Genomic DNA, 15,695 nt, shown 5'->3' on the forward strand with positions numbered 1-15,695 from the left:
AGAGGTTCTAGTTTTGGCATTTTTTGGCAGGGCAAGTGGTGTGCAGAGAAGTGGTGCAAAGATTGGATGACAGAAGGCCACACTATTGCCCCTTTAGAATTTTTCCCATTGGTGGTGGCATTGTTGTATGCGAGCAGTTGAGGATGTTGTGCTTAATGTGAACAAAATGGTAATAGTGCACTTTGTGAACAAGCAGTCTGCGTGTGATGTGAAAGTCCTGCAGCTGCAGTATCATCTTATTTGCAAAGCATGTCCCGCTGATTGATAATTACATCATGAATGCATTATCTCGTTCGCAAAGAGATTCCTTGGGTTTGCATGACATGCAGGTCGGGTGAAGGCACAAACGGCAGAAGGGCTATGGAGAGGAGGAGGAAAGGGATGGAGGGTTGGAGGGTATGGTGAGTTCTGAGTTCATTTTCCAATGAGACACGAGGCCTTGGATTACTAATACGTTGGAGCAAAAATTGGAGCTGCTGTAATCTTTGGGAGAGTTAAATGGTGTTTTTTGTAGTCGCCGTGTAATGGGATAGTGCGGCGTTAAGGTTAGTCTGAATGATTTTTGGTGAATATATATATATATTTATATATATCAAAAGAAACATCCAACTCCAATGAAGAAGAGGCACGTACTCGAGATAGGTATAGGGCTCATTTATTGTATTACAGGTCTCCCTCGGCCTCGCATTAGATAAGATACGCGTTTCGACTGCGCAGCAGCCTTTATCAATCTCTCTATATATATATATATATATATATATATCAAAGCACCAAGGTTCCCTCCGGAAAAGACGCACTCCACAGCAGTGTATGCTAAAAGCCATTTAATGGGTATGGGCACAGCAATCAGACAGATTCCTTTTCACAGCTGTCCAAACCGTTGAACGCCTAACGCGTTTCCGAGTCTCCTGACTCCTTCTTCAGAGGCAGTGGTTGTTCAGAATGTTCGCTCTGGTGAATTCCCTTCCTTTTCACCATGATTACACTGCTCTAAATGAGGCTATGCAGAGGTTTAAGGGTATTTGCAGTCCCAGAGTTGTAAATGGCAATGTCCTGCGGGTAAATGTTATGAGCCTCCGCTTGATTGGCATGTCCTAAATGGGGAATGGTAACTACCAGCCCCCTGGCCTAGTTAAAAAGGGGTGGTGTGTGTATATATATATATATATATATATATATATATATATATATATATATATATATATACACACACACACATATACACACATGTACATCGGCATTTCAGTTGTAAACATCTTTAATTTTTAAAAAATTAACAAGAGATGCAAATGCATTCCAATGAAATGTTTACGAATGTGCAATGTTTTCTTTTTAAAACATAACATAACCACCTTCTTTGAGTCCCGTGAATGTTTGCCATAATCTTTAATAATGCATTTCTGCAAATTACCCCAACCTCATCTGAAGTATCACAACCTCTCCTTTTTGGAAAAGTGATACACCTACAACTTAATGCTTCCTAATGTCCTCTAGGCCATCAATTAACCCTTCCAAACATCTTTATGAACTCATATCCCCCTATTCCCACTAATGATCTCGTTTAACTCCTATTACTTTAATCTTCCACAAACAAACTGGAGTGAATGCCTGTTGGACCCGGCCTCGTGGCGTGGTCCTAGCCCCCTTTTCAGGCCGACCGGGGACCTCTTCACCCTTCGGGGTCTCCCCTAGATTGTACACATCTACCCGCACCAGCCAACGTGACCCGGCTCCCCCCGGCCGCGGCCCCAGCGAAACCCCGACATCGAGGCACCAAGATCCGGCCAGGGGGCACCACGTGGCCAATCCCCCGATCCCGGAGGAGGGGAGTTTCGATGGGACCCCCAACCGTCCCCCAACGCCTGGGTGCGATCGCTCTCCGGCCTCCCTGGGCACTGGCGCCTCTCCCGCTGGGCGTCTGGCCTCTCCCAGCCCGGCCTCTCCGCCCCCCGGACGCAAGGGTCCGGACATCAAAGGGCTCCAGACCTATATCTGGGGCGAACCTGCACCAGGACAGTAGTTGTATCCTGGAGTTGAGAGCCTGCTGATCGGATCGCGGCTGACCCTACGGAGAAAGACTCTTGCCTGGAACTGTACCTCGAGCCCTGCTGACTGCGTTGCGGCTCCACCTTGCTGAGAATAAGATCCTCACGGAAACCTCGGGGCCCTGCTGACGCCGTCGCGGCCCAACCTCGCTGAACTACCATCGGAGCCCTGCTGACCTCGTCGCGGCTCGACCTAGCGGAACTACCACCCGAGCCCTGCTGACTCCGTCGCGGCTCGACCTCTTCGAGCCGCCCTTGTGTCCGGCACCCGACGCTCCGACTCCCAGAGTCCTTCCCAGCTTGAGGCTTAATACCTGGGCGCAGGGTACCCCCGTACCAGGCTGGTACTGAGACTGTCCCGCTACCCCTTCCCCACAAAGACATTGAGACTCTTTTCGGATCCATCGATCCACCTGTACATATTGCCAAAGAAACCTACGATAAATTACCGATAAAAATATATGAGAACTGATACCGGTGACAAGTCCTGTGTGGTGGTGTTACTAGGCTAGTACGATCATAGGGGAAGGACCTCTCCTAGGAGGCTTCTCAGCGGCGCTCGGCTACTTCCTTGCAGTAAGGAGGCCCACTGGGTGGTCCCGCCGACTCCCCAGTGGTCCGCCTTCCAACAATGCCTGGAATGGTTTTCTTGAGCACATAAGACTAATGCCAATAACCAGCAACACTGAACTAACTAACCTTGGGATTCAGAGCAGCATGCTGCTTATCGCATAGTGCTGCAATGCTTTGCCAGGGGTAGTTAGTGCTATGTAAACACAATTACACTATGGGGCCTATTTTTTAAAAAGTACAGCAAATCACCTTGGTGTGCTGCGTTACAGGGAAAGGGTATGAATGAGCCGTAGTTTTTACAATACGGTGCATTCCTGTCCTTTCCCTAGTACTGGTGCACCATGGGCTGCCTAACGCCAACACAAGCACCCTTGCACCATGGTGCGTTGCATGCAGCAATGTTTTTATGCAGGAAGGAGCACCTTCCTGCACAAAAGCAATCCTCTGACGCATATTCCTCTTTCCATGTGTGCTGCAGAATGCAGCTCATAGAAGAGGAAGTAACGAGGAGAAATAAAGATGTTGCTCCTCGCTATGCCTCCCCTGCAAAGATGTATCTTTTTGGCACATTCCCAGGTCTACAAATTATAGTAAATCTGGGAATGCTCAAAATTCAATGGAGTTGCGTGGGAACACCCATGCAATGTCCATGGAATGACTCCCAAGAATAACATAGTGCAGCAAATTGTGCTGCATTGCATTACCCCCGATTAATCAAGCCATGCACGGCCATGCAAAGTGGCCTTGCATGGCTTGACAAATCACATTTAGGGTTTGCATCACTCATGCACCGCATTACGTGGTGCAAACGCAACACAAACCCTTGATAAATGGGGCCCTATGTGTCCTTGTGAAATATGAAAACCGGTGAGGAAAAAGCTTCCCGGGCAGCAATAACTCTTCCTATTGGGAAGGTGTGGCACCGTGAGAGCAGCAGCAGGAGCGACTGATGCTGTGCCAAGGAGTTATGTGATCGCAGCAATCTCCACAACATACATAAATACCAGAGATGTAGATAGACAGTTAACTTTCCTGGTAACTATAAAACTGTGCAACTACTCATGGGTGAGCCCGGAGCCAAGAATATATGGGATGGGACACGAGAAGACGGTTTTAGTGTTTCATCACATGTATGCCAAGGTGCAAAAACATGCACCATGACGACTGTGCACCAGAGAGCGCAGATGCTGCTGGCCCTTTGACTTGCATTGCAGAGATGAATGTTTTAGAAAGAAGTTACTCTCCAAAATCCTGGCGCTGCTTGTTCTGCAAGGGAGTAGGAAAATATACTGTTTCGCATGCCCTGCTGTGGCGGCTCCTCCGCTATGGTGGAGAAGCGTCGCCCCCCTGCCGCAGATGAAATTGGAAAATAATATAATAATAAAACTGTTTTATTATCTTTTTTTTTCTTCACGGCGGGCACCGAGTCTTGGCGGCGGGGCCATCATAACGACAGCAGCAGGGAGGAGTAGGTAGAGGAGTGATGTCAGTGCGCATTTCGATTTGGCCAGCCGTCTTAGAAAGGCCTAATCGACATGCGCACTGACATCTCTCCAACCAATCTGTGCTGCTGGGTGGAGAACAACAGCAGGCAAAGGGTCCCAGCACCCGATGGAACACAAAACCAGCCTGCTCCGCCCAATCCCGACCCTGCTTTCATGGGTATTATCACCATGAGAGCAGTGTCTGGATTGGCCGTAGGGGAGCCTGGGAGCCGCAGCCTGTGACCAGAGGAGCAGAAGAGTGGCAAGCAGAAGAGCGGTGAGCAGCAGGTTCCTTTTTTTGTAGTTGTTTGCTCTGTTATGGCCCCAACCAGCGCTGGGGCACCCCATTTCCCCGACACTAGCCTCTACTGATGCCCTGCCACATGATCAGGGGTGCTAAAAGAGCAGCATAGTATGCCCGGTGATATGAACAAGATAAAAAGAATGACTGTTCCTGCTGCTGGTGGAAGGCGACCGTACCAGACTCACCAGCTCTATTTGTCCTGGGCAGCCCTTGCGCCCCGCCAACACAGCAGTTGAATGTGCTGGGAGGTGCCAGAGCAAAACACAGACACTGTACATTGCACACACATTAATTTGTTTAACTACCTTTGCCAAGCAGTGATTGTTTGAGGCAATACAAGAGCCTACTTGTGCATGTAAATAGAGGTAGGCGAGCCAACAAATTTACATGGAAAGCCAAGCCAGAGCCGAGCCATGGGTCTGGCTCGGATCTTACAGCCCGTGCCCAAGCCACACCCTGAAAATGTTTGCTATGTAAATCGCATAACAAACATCACATAAAATATGATAAAGTCACTTCGAAGTTCAAAAAAGTGTAATTCTTTATCGTGAAGTTTTGACATTAATACATCACGTTATAGCACTGCACTGAGGAGCACTTATTAAAAATGATAGTTCTTAAACATAAACTATTAGTGCACTAAGAGGCAAGCCAGTTGTCATGTACATCCTGTATGTGGCCCATATTGTTGTAGAGCAACATAAGAGTTTCTTAAATCATTCAACATCTACGGTTACCAAGAGCACTTGTGTCAGCAAACTAACAATCCCCACAGTCAGCTCCAACCCCAAAGTTGAAAGGCGCACCTGCGGCAGCACCAAATTCAGGTCCAACAGTTGCATAGATCTTTACAGAAGCCATCTGTCCCTTCATTCACCTCCAACACTGAAGGTTCAATGAAGCTCTAACACCTACCTTTGCTCAGAGGGCCACGCCAGCAAGAAAACCACCCCTGGATTCAGCCCCCAGGCCTATGGGTGCACGAAAGGGAAGCAAGCCACCTGCCCAAAACGTTGCTAAGGTTCCATGGAAACCTGCAGCAGTAAGCTAACCACCCCACTTTATCTGCAATGCCTACGGGTGCATAAAGTACCAGCAGCAGCAAGCTAACCACACCTATATACACCCACATACCGCTCCAACACAAGGTTGCTGAAAGGGCCTGCATTCACCTCCAATGCCTACGGTTCTATGGAAACCCGTGGCAGTCACCTAAGCACCCCACATGCATGTGTATCATCATATAAATCTTTATTCACTTATAAATACAAGAATACAATCATAAAACATACATTACAAATAACTATAATGACAAATAGGCATTCATTAATTATGACACCGTGAAATTAAAAAGAGAGATCGAGCTGACAATTCGTTGCTGTTAAAAATTCCTCGTACACCACGATGGGTTAATCGGGGCTGGGTCGCCTTGATCTCAAAGCTGCAGGTAAAAAGCATGAAACGGCAAATAAAGCACGCCCGTTCGGGAGGAGCTGCAAATACCTAAGGGCGAGCTTGGGTAAAATGCAGAACTTTTAATAACGGGAGAATGAACCGCTTCCTGGGCAAATGAAAATATTTACAAAGCAGCACAAAATGTACGGTGCCTGTGGCGACACAAGGTCGCAGCCACAGGGCCCCAGAGTACCCGGACGGGACCATCCACCAGGTGAGGCCAAAAGACAGTGCAGCAAGTTAAACTCAAATCTCACCACACAAATCTACGCCTCTGGTTAGATAGAAGGGATTGGTAAACCTCCATACCCTGAACAGATCGTAGTAACATTTGCCCCAGTTCCATGGGCTTCACCGACTCTGCGTGTTCGCGTTGCAGTGTAGCACATTCAAAAACAGATCCCTCATCCTTTTAAGCTCTGGGAGGCGCAGGGAATGATGGTTATGAAATATTTCAGCCATGCCCCTGCTGATAAAAGCGGCCTTCACATATGCAATCCAGGGGATTTTGGACCCGCAATCAAGAGACAAACATTTAAACAGGACAGGTTTATTCAATTGAGAGCCTTCCACAGTCCAAATCTTAATCCAGCACAGCAAGAGCCTGAGAGCAATAAGGGCACAAATATATCTTATACCAAGCTCCGCGTGAACAGAACAGGCCGGCAGGATACGTCTTAAGAATATGTTTTCTGCAAGCTGAATCTTATCAGCCATTATGTATTTTTATTTATTTATTTATTTGAAGAGTTTTATATAGCGCTGGTTAGACCCGGAGGTATCAGAGCACTTAACATGAGGACAGGTGAGTTACAAGTTTCATCAGTTACAGGGTTACACAGTACAACGACATATAAAAGATAATGTTACACGGCCGGAGGGAGAGGGAGGAAAGGAGACACAGTGGAGAGAAGCGGAGAACAGTGCTCAATGTCCGGCTGGGTGGGTGACGGCCGAGGGGGTGAACCAAAACTGATCTCCTCTATAGCTGTCAAGGCAGCTCCACCGGGCATCAGCCATATTGCTCGGTCTCCGCGGTCGGGAGACCCTCATACCTTGTTGCCATATAATGCCTTGGAAACACACATGGCCTGATGAAGCTCAACTAAGGCGTCTGGTAACCTTGAACCCAACCTTTGCACAAAACTAGCTACTGCACCAGTGGTCTTGACCAGATCACATCTCTTTCCTTCGAATGGGGGTCTCCAATTCATGTTAACATCAAATAGCACCCCAGACAGGAAAAAGCTGGAACTTTTGCCAAGATATGACTCCCCACTTTAAAGGTTTTGAAACTCATGAACCGAGGGCCAATGACCATGATGTAGGATTTTGTGACGTTGACCGCAAGATCCAAGCTGTCCATAAACGAGACAAACTTATCCCATAATGACTGCAGTCCCACTTCGATACGCGCCATGAGCATCACCTCATCGGCATATAACTAGACCGGCAAACATTTTGTTCCCACCCTAAGGCAATCAGCCTGCACTGAGAGTAGGGCCTGTTCCAGTCCGCTGATATAAAGGGTAAACAGGAAAGGCACATGTATGCAATCCTGATGCACCCCCCTTGTGGCCCTAAAACGCTTTATTTTTTTACAGAGTTTTACATACAGCGCAAACTTGACCCGAAGGTATCAGAGCGCTTTACATGAGCATCAGTTGCGTTACACACGGACACATACATTTTTGTTAGTCACGGGGAGATTAAGTGACTTGCCCAGAATCACAAGATGTTGAGCGTCATTGCCGAGACTCAAACCCGGTTCCCCAGATTTGAGATCAACCACTCTAGCCATTAGCCCAAATCTGCTTGGTAAGGTTTGCTGCCCCGACCTAAAAACAAGAATCTCAGTAGGAAATTTGTTCTCCTGGGACTGGTGTTGGGGAAACGTCGAATAGCTATCTCGTGGTTGAGCCACAGGCTACCTCGAGTGGCGCACTGAGTGCGAGACGTGAATGAATGGACAACAGCTGAAGTGGTTCAAATGCAGCAGACCAGGCGACATGAAAAACTAGAGGATGGTTTACAGGCCTGGAGAGCAATGTTGAGGGACATGCAGACTGATGGGACGCGCACTGTGTCCCAGACTGTGAATACTGGGACTGAACAGGCAGCAAGCCAAATAGATGACGATTACAAGAGGTGGGAGGACACACACCCTAGAAATACTAGGTGGCGTACTGGAGCGGACAAGGAGAGGGGAATATAAAAAAGAACACACCCCCAGACATGGAAGGGGAGGGGGGGGAGTTGTTCAATTAAGAGAGGGGAGGTAGTTTAGTTTAATAATATAGGTTTGTCTTTGGGCGTTAAAGAGACACTTGACAAAGGGGCGATGCCACACAGGGGCAGGAGATGGGAAGGGGCGAGTATAATTGGGGTTGAAGCTTCATTTTCCAGACTCTTCCCACACAGGAAATCACCGATAGTCAGTTGCCTTTACATTTTCTAGCCTATGGACAAGTAGCTACAGAGGTTTGGATACAGCAATATATCGACAAATAGGAGAAAACAATAAAATGCCTGCATTTGCAAATATTTGCACCAACTGCATAGCTCGTCGCAAAGAAATTGAAGGCAACATCCCAATCCCCCTTTATATTAACATTGCATCGGGATGATGCCCCTCTATCACCAAACAATCTGAGAGGGCGTCACAGCCCTTCACCAGCAGGGAGGACCGCAATCTCCAGGTTTTTGTCCGGATTCCGAGCTTTCCCCAACGCCTGACTTATTAAAGTCTAAAAAAAAATGCGAGTGAGAGATTAAAATGGAAAGAAATTGGCAAGCGCCTTGTTTTTCCCGGGGTTCTGTTTCATGCCTGAGGACTCCTGGAGCTTTTCACATTCAGCAACAACATCTTGAACGTCTCTGCTACGGCGAGGGCTCTGGGCCGCTTGTGAGGAGAACAAACACTCTGAGGCAGCCCGAACCGTGCAAAGTGCGAATGCGTCACCGTTTCTGTAGAATGAGCTGGGCAGCTAGCAATGGTGCAGCAGGTGCAGTGGCACCGAGTCCAAAGTGCCTGAGGGGCCCATTACACCACGGTTATGACCACCCTTGACAAACCAACCAGTGGCCAGGGGCCCATTTTCTTTGCATGCCTTAGAGCCCATGACAACCTCGCTAAGCCACTGGGCAGGAGTGCCAATAGGGTGGGGCAGCTGCCACTCAGGCTTGCCTTTGCTCCCCTGATCTCAAGACCCATGAAGGCAGCGCCAAGAACAGAAATAAACACGTTTTTAAAGTTTGCTTCATGTAGGTTTTACTCTGACATTCCCATAATCCCTTAGGAGCAGGTTTACGGCTGTTGAAGTGCTCAGGTGCGGCAAGGGTTCCACTGTCACCGTGTGACGTCATTGAGTTCAAAGAGTGCGTGATGTCGCTTATGTGATGCCTAGCATTTTGGTGAACTGGCCTCCATGGAGAATGAATGCTTTAGCCAGATCAAATCATGAAAGCTATGCATTAGCACAACGGAATATGGCACTGGTGAACAGTGCATAGGTGACGTGCCTCTCTGGTGCAGTGAAAAAGAGCCTTGCTTGCACATGTTGGGGTGGATAAAATATGTTTTTGTCCCCACGGTGTATTTGTCATATGTGCGCTGGTCGGTTTGTTAAAATGCAATTGCAAAACTGCAGGGCAACCGTGCAAATGTAAGAACTATCGCCAGTTACGGCATGCAGGTTATATAAAAAAAGGATGAGAGATTGGAATAACTGAATAATATACTATTTAACTGTCTATTTCAACCAATGAGAGATGACAAAGGAAAAGGGCTCGTCAAACATTCCTCGATATACCATTCATGAGTGTATTCACTTACATCCTTAAACAAATAATGCAATTAATGCCCTAATTAATACAATATTTACTGGATTACATCTAGCTGTTATTTGTTGTGAACCATTATCTTTCAATGTTTGGTGGCACCCTGTAGAAATCTTTGCCCTGCATATTATGGTTTATCAAATATAGCTTATATTTGAACGCACTTTAATATATTTATACTGCTATTTTCCTATTGTATTTAAACACATTGCGTTGTATTATTTGTTTGTTTTTGATTGTTCTTATATGAATCTAACTTGTTATTTGCACTTATCACACTATTCTGCTATTGTCAAGAATAACTGAGCCATTTAAAGGAGTGGTCGTCTCATATATTTGCCGCTTTGTTATAATATGAATACTTATAGCTCCGATCATGCTACATATACAAGTCCTTGTTATTTATTGATTTTTATTGAAAATGTTTTTAACGTGCCCTGTGCTTTTATGGATATTATGTATCCGAATAAAGATTATTTGAATTGAATTCAATACAATCTTCCAAGTGTAGCTACCATATGTGTCATAGTCATATGAAAGAAACGGTTCCCAATTTGTAAGAAACTGAGCCTGTGTGCAACATTGATGATGAACACAATTCTACAATGGGGGGAAAAAAACAAAAAGCTTGGAATGATGAGCGGCTTGTTTCGGTGGATCAGCTCTTGAGACAGAAATGTTTCAAGCTCTTGGCGGTAATGAAATGAGATCTTACTGTTTGCTAATTCAGCAGATAGTAATGTTTAGGATTTATTGGCCAATGGTAAAAATGAACACATTTACCATATCTAACTCGGATCACTGCTGGGCATCTGCAGCTGAGAACAGAAATCTGAGGCACATGATATAGCACTGTTTCTCAAGTTTTATCTTTCTGGTCTGATAGTTATTGCATTGCATTCAGTGCTTAGTTTGAGCCGGTGGTTTCGGTGCTCGGCACTGGCACTTTATTGTCACACCAGTTCTTATAACAGCCTGCCACATGGTGGCACTGTTTATCTGATTTTGTGAAGAGCACAACAGTTGTTCAAAAATTGAATATACATTAGAATCACTAATACCTGCCACCCAAAGCTATAAGAATAGTTCGGGCAGCATGTGTTAGTCAATTTTAATGTATATTTAAAGTCTGAATTGTCACACTCTTCTGAGCGCGACGGGTAGTTGTGATGTTATCGTCATTGGCAGCGCTAGTGGGGGCAATGGTTGGCGCAAGTTGCAGTAGCCTTCTGACAAGGGCCCTGGCATTTATCTTTTTATAAATTAATTACTGATTGCATTGATTATCAATTGCATTGAACTAGCGCTTCATACTTCTGAAGAGGCATCAAGGTGCTTTCGGTAGTGCTCAGCGCAATGAATAAGGCCTTTGGTTCTCTGCCACAGACTGATGTAAACTGTATGCATACGCCCTTCCCTGAATAAAATTAGCAAGTAATCAACTTTTCTATGCTGCTCTCTTATGGCCATGTTCCAGTTTAAATTGTGTACAACTAGATATTGCATTTACAAGGATTTCCACCTTGTACCTGAATTTCTTGGTCTAATATTTATATAAAAATAAGTACTATTTTTATAATTTGTTCTCGACTTCAGTCATTGGGTGCGTGTATCATTTATTGCCTTGGTGTGTACAAAAAATGCTTACCACTACCCTCTGTTAAGCCTAACTCCTCGCACACACTACCACAAAATCAAGCATTAGTAACATCTACTTTTGCCTCTGCAAACCAATAAGGGTCTCCTCGGCTTCTCTGCACAGTGTACGCCATTGTGGTGCACTATATAGAGAGGTGGGTTTCCTACAAATGTCTTTTTATTCATTTATTTATTGTCCTCCCTCTTGCAAGAGTGTGGAGCCGGCGGGGCATCTAACAACGTAATGTTGTAGTTCATACCTGAAACTTTATTTGTATTTCCATTTGATAATTGATAAAGCCATATTCTACCACAGAACATTAGTTTTATTATGTTCATAAAAAAGGACAGAGGCTGACAGTAACCTTCCTATCAAAGGCCAGGGATGAGTATTCTACTTGCATTAAGTGCTGCTGTGGTGCTATTGTGACATTTTACATAGTTCTGTGGAGATTACTGCTGCAAAAACGGCAAACTAATATACTTTGTGATTATTCAGCACTACAATTCGAATTTGATAGTGAATAGTGAGCAAAAATGCTCGTTAGTTTGCATTCAAACCCACTATTTATTTATTTTAATTAGATAGTGTTTTTTATAGCACGAATCTGACCCCTGCGGGTATAAAGCGCTTTACAGATTTACAGAGAGCAACATGTGATAGCAATAAAATCAGTGTCAATGTATAGGTGTCAACCAGGAAAGGGAGGGAATGTTATACAAGGTTCACGAAGTAGAGGAGGAAACATCAATAAAAGCCAAAAAAACTGTAGGAATAGGCAATGTCAATGAACATGAGGGTAAAGTCCGGGCTGAATATGATGAGAACCAGGAGGTCGTCGGTGCCAGTAGTCTAGATTGTGGTTGAGGGAAGAAGGGTATCCTGCAATCTAGGGAAGGAATTTGTTCATAGGAGGTGCTTTGACTTCATCCTTGAAGGTGATAGCTGAGGGGTTCATTCTGACTTCAGGGCGCAGGGTGTTCCAAATTCTCGGGGCGATCGCGGAGAAGGAATCTCTGGTTTCAAAAGAAGGGTGTTGGAGCTCCTGGAGGATCTGGAGCCGCCAGAAAATACAAGCTTTTGAGCAGGATACCTGGGAGTACTGGAGTGAAGGACTTTATGCGTCATGCAGGTCTTTTTTTGATGGATTATTGCTTCGTATGAGAGCCAGTTGAAGGTTTTCCGATCAGGGGTGATGTGGTTGTTTCTTTTTGAGCCTGTCATGAGTCTCGCAGCAGCGGTGAGCGAGGTCCTTAGTGGTGCCAGTTTGGATCTGGGCAAACCAGAGAGGGTAGCACTTTCATAGTCCAGCCTAGGAAACACTGCCTGCTTGAAGTCGCTGGGGGGGGAGGTAGGGGTTGAGTTTTCTTAGTGTGTTCATTTGTTGGTTCACTCCTTTGGTAGTGGCCATGATGTGCTTCTGCATGTTGAGCTTCTTGTCGAGAATTAGTCCTAAAGATCTAGCTGGGTCAATGACCTGAGGAATGCAGTTGAGGGCTGTAAGGTGTTTCAACTAGTCTTCAATGACAGGTGACTGGTTGGGCGGGGCGGTTAGGGGGAATTCGGTTTTTTGAGTGTTTATAATGAGGTGTTTATCTAATCAAATCCTTCATTAAACAATGCATTAGTCTATTTTAAACTTGCTGGTCACTATCCAGCATGAGTAGGTATAATCAGTTGACTTCACTCCATCGGGACATCACTTTTCTATTCCAGGACTTTGCTTTTACATCCCAGTGCATTTTGGGAGATGTAGTCTTGTTCATTTTAATTGTCTTGGTCACACGAGGCCATCTAGTCACCCTAAGCACGAGCCACTTTGAAACAATATGGAATGCAGCAAATTTATTTCCACAGATTTTGACTCCAATAAATGAGATTGCCGGAATTGTTAAGTCCCTCCCCATATTCCACTTGGGGTCTATTCAAGTGGTGGAAATGCGCTATGCATGTATACATACTTAGCTGCTAAGTTTTCCAGGTCCATAGTTTACATACTGTTCCAGTCCAAGTTTTTTCTTTGAATTCTGGGACTTGTAGTTCTGGTTTATAACGGCATAAACAAGACTACAGGTTCCAGAATTTTTTTTAAACCTGGACTCTGGAAGCACGTCATGCATGGACCTGGGAAACTTAGCAAGCATAAACATATTCTAATTTTAAAGCCATCTGTATAGTGCACAATCAGCCACTGGTAAGGCTTCTTTGCGCTTTTGGCAGTCCAGAGATTTTCCATGTGTTTCTGAGACTGACATCGCAGTACAGTGCTCAGCCTTTATCAGAAATCCATTAAAATACATGCACATACATTTTTAACATACACACCACAAAAAAAACAAAGGAGGTGAAACAGCTCACAGCAAACTATAAAACCTAAAAATGTAAACTATATATGACTTACATATTGCTTACATTGATTACGTGACAATACCAATTATGGTCAGCTCATTAAAAGACAAAAAAAAACTAATTGCTGATGCCTGTTGGATACCAGGGTTGCAACACCAATAGAGCTGAGAAGTAAAATATCACAGACTGCAAAAGTCCTCTGTCTCCCTGGCACTTGGTTACAAAATGGTGAAAAACAACACATTGATCAACAAATGGCCTTTACAATCAACTTTCACGTCATGTGTATGAGTTTATAGTATTGAAGACGTGCATTAATGTCCCTTAATTTGCTGCTTTCAAATATAATGGGGTCACAGACGCAGCTATTTACTGCGAACCCAATGAGGGTCCAAAAGCTGAGAGGCCAACATGTGTTGATATAGCGCCTGGTGCACCCGGTTCTACGTCGTCCCGGGAGATGAAGGCAGGTTCTGCGGTGCAAGCTTGTCCCCAAATGTGGAAAGCAACGACTTAATGCAGCCCCAAAACAAACTCATGCGACATAAAGGACTCGAATGTGAAGCTCCCACTTGGTAGCAACTGCTGCCTCTTTCCCACTGCCTGCAAAGGTTTTAAGAGAGGTGAATCGATGTGCCCAGGATCACACAATTTGGTCAAGGGTGAGCCGAGATTACAAATCAGTCTAGCCTCATTCCACAGACTGCAATTTATCCACAAAAAAGCAATTTCGCAGTCATATTTTACCACCCTCTTCTCTACGTGCCTCGACCTCCAAGACCCCCTGTCTCCACCCCTCTTCCACCTCCTTTTTGGGATCGATTCCCAAGCCGTGCATGTCTTACCTTCCCTGCGGGTAGTGCCGGTTGCTGCGGGCAGGTAAAGAGACAGGCAGGCGCTCAGACTGAGGATTCCTGTCAGCCAGGCCATGATATCGCCTTTGTTTCCCGGTGGACTGCTCAGGGCTCCGAGGGTCACCAGTGGGCTCAGGAGTCCGAGGGGCGCCTCTGCTTTCCTCTCCCCTCGGCACGCACTAGGAGTTTATATCATCTCCTTCACCTGACTCACCGCTGACAGCCAGAATCCGTGCCCTGGCGGCACTGACTCACCCTCTGAATAAGAGCCCAGCCCTCCTGCTCCAGACAGACACACACAAGCACACCCTGCGCGCGCTGCTCATTTCCGCCTCACCTGAAGGCGGGGGGAGGGAGGGAGAAGGTAAACACGGGCTGGTAGTGATGGCGACCTCCGCTCCCAGGTGTCACGGGGCTCTCCCGAGGGGGTGGGGGGCTGAGCCTAGGACCATGTTTTAGGGAGCGACCCAGGCTGTGACTGAGCCAAGACCCTCTGGTTCCTGCCTCATGGCCTCTTCCATGTGCCGATTGAGTCCAAGGCCCTTTGTTACGGTTTTAGAATCTCTTCCAGGCACGGGTTGAGTCCAGAACCCCTTGAAATTGTCATAGGACGTCAACCAGATTGTGACTGACCCCAGGTGTTAAGTATGAGAGGAGCAGGTTGTAGAGTAGAAGTAATTTAATTCAATAAGAATACAGCATCACCGAGGGCATCCAGTTCCATCAGTGTCCAACATCCAGCTGATAACATGAGCACGGCATGGACCTCAAGCTCTAGAATGAAAAGAGAAAGGAAGGTCTGTGCAGCGTAACATAGCAACTATATACACAACACATCTTCCCCCTTTAAACAGAGAAGAGAAAAATAAACAAAAACAAAAAAATAATTTATACAACTTATCTCTATTAGAAATAACAAAATCAGAAAGCCACCCAGGTTTCTTGCGTAAACGCTTAGTTTCACACAATTCAGGCACTGATGCACTGTCATTGACATGAGGAGAACAGGTGTCCGTGGACACAGTGGGAACAAAAGAATCAAGATTCGCTGAACTCTGTACCTCACAATATTCGAGGACCACAGGGCAGGTACTCAAACCCTCATCATCAAAATTGCACTTGGGAGAAATGCATACCTCATGATAAAAATTC

The 15,695-nt window shown here is 45.8% G+C and overlaps 1 protein-coding gene across 1 annotated transcript in view; it reads right to left on the reverse strand.

The window, feature by feature from the left end:
- The window catches only part of LAMC2 (laminin subunit gamma 2), a 95,594-nt gene extending 80,787 nt beyond the window's left edge, over window positions 1-14,807 (reverse strand). The window contains exon 1 of the mRNA XM_085601730.1: window positions 14,535-14,807. Within this exon, the coding sequence (XP_085457856.1) occupies window positions 14,535-14,619 (85 nt within the window). The 5' untranslated portion in view covers window positions 14,620-14,807. The remainder of the gene's footprint in view (window positions 1-14,534) is intronic.
- Window positions 14,808-15,695: the final 888 nt, after the last annotated feature.

Source organism: Triturus cristatus, chromosome 4_2 (assembly GCF_964204655.1).
Source record: "Triturus cristatus chromosome 4_2, aTriCri1.1, whole genome shotgun sequence".
In the NCBI taxonomy this organism is placed as follows: domain Eukaryota; kingdom Metazoa; phylum Chordata; class Amphibia; order Caudata; family Salamandridae; genus Triturus; species Triturus cristatus.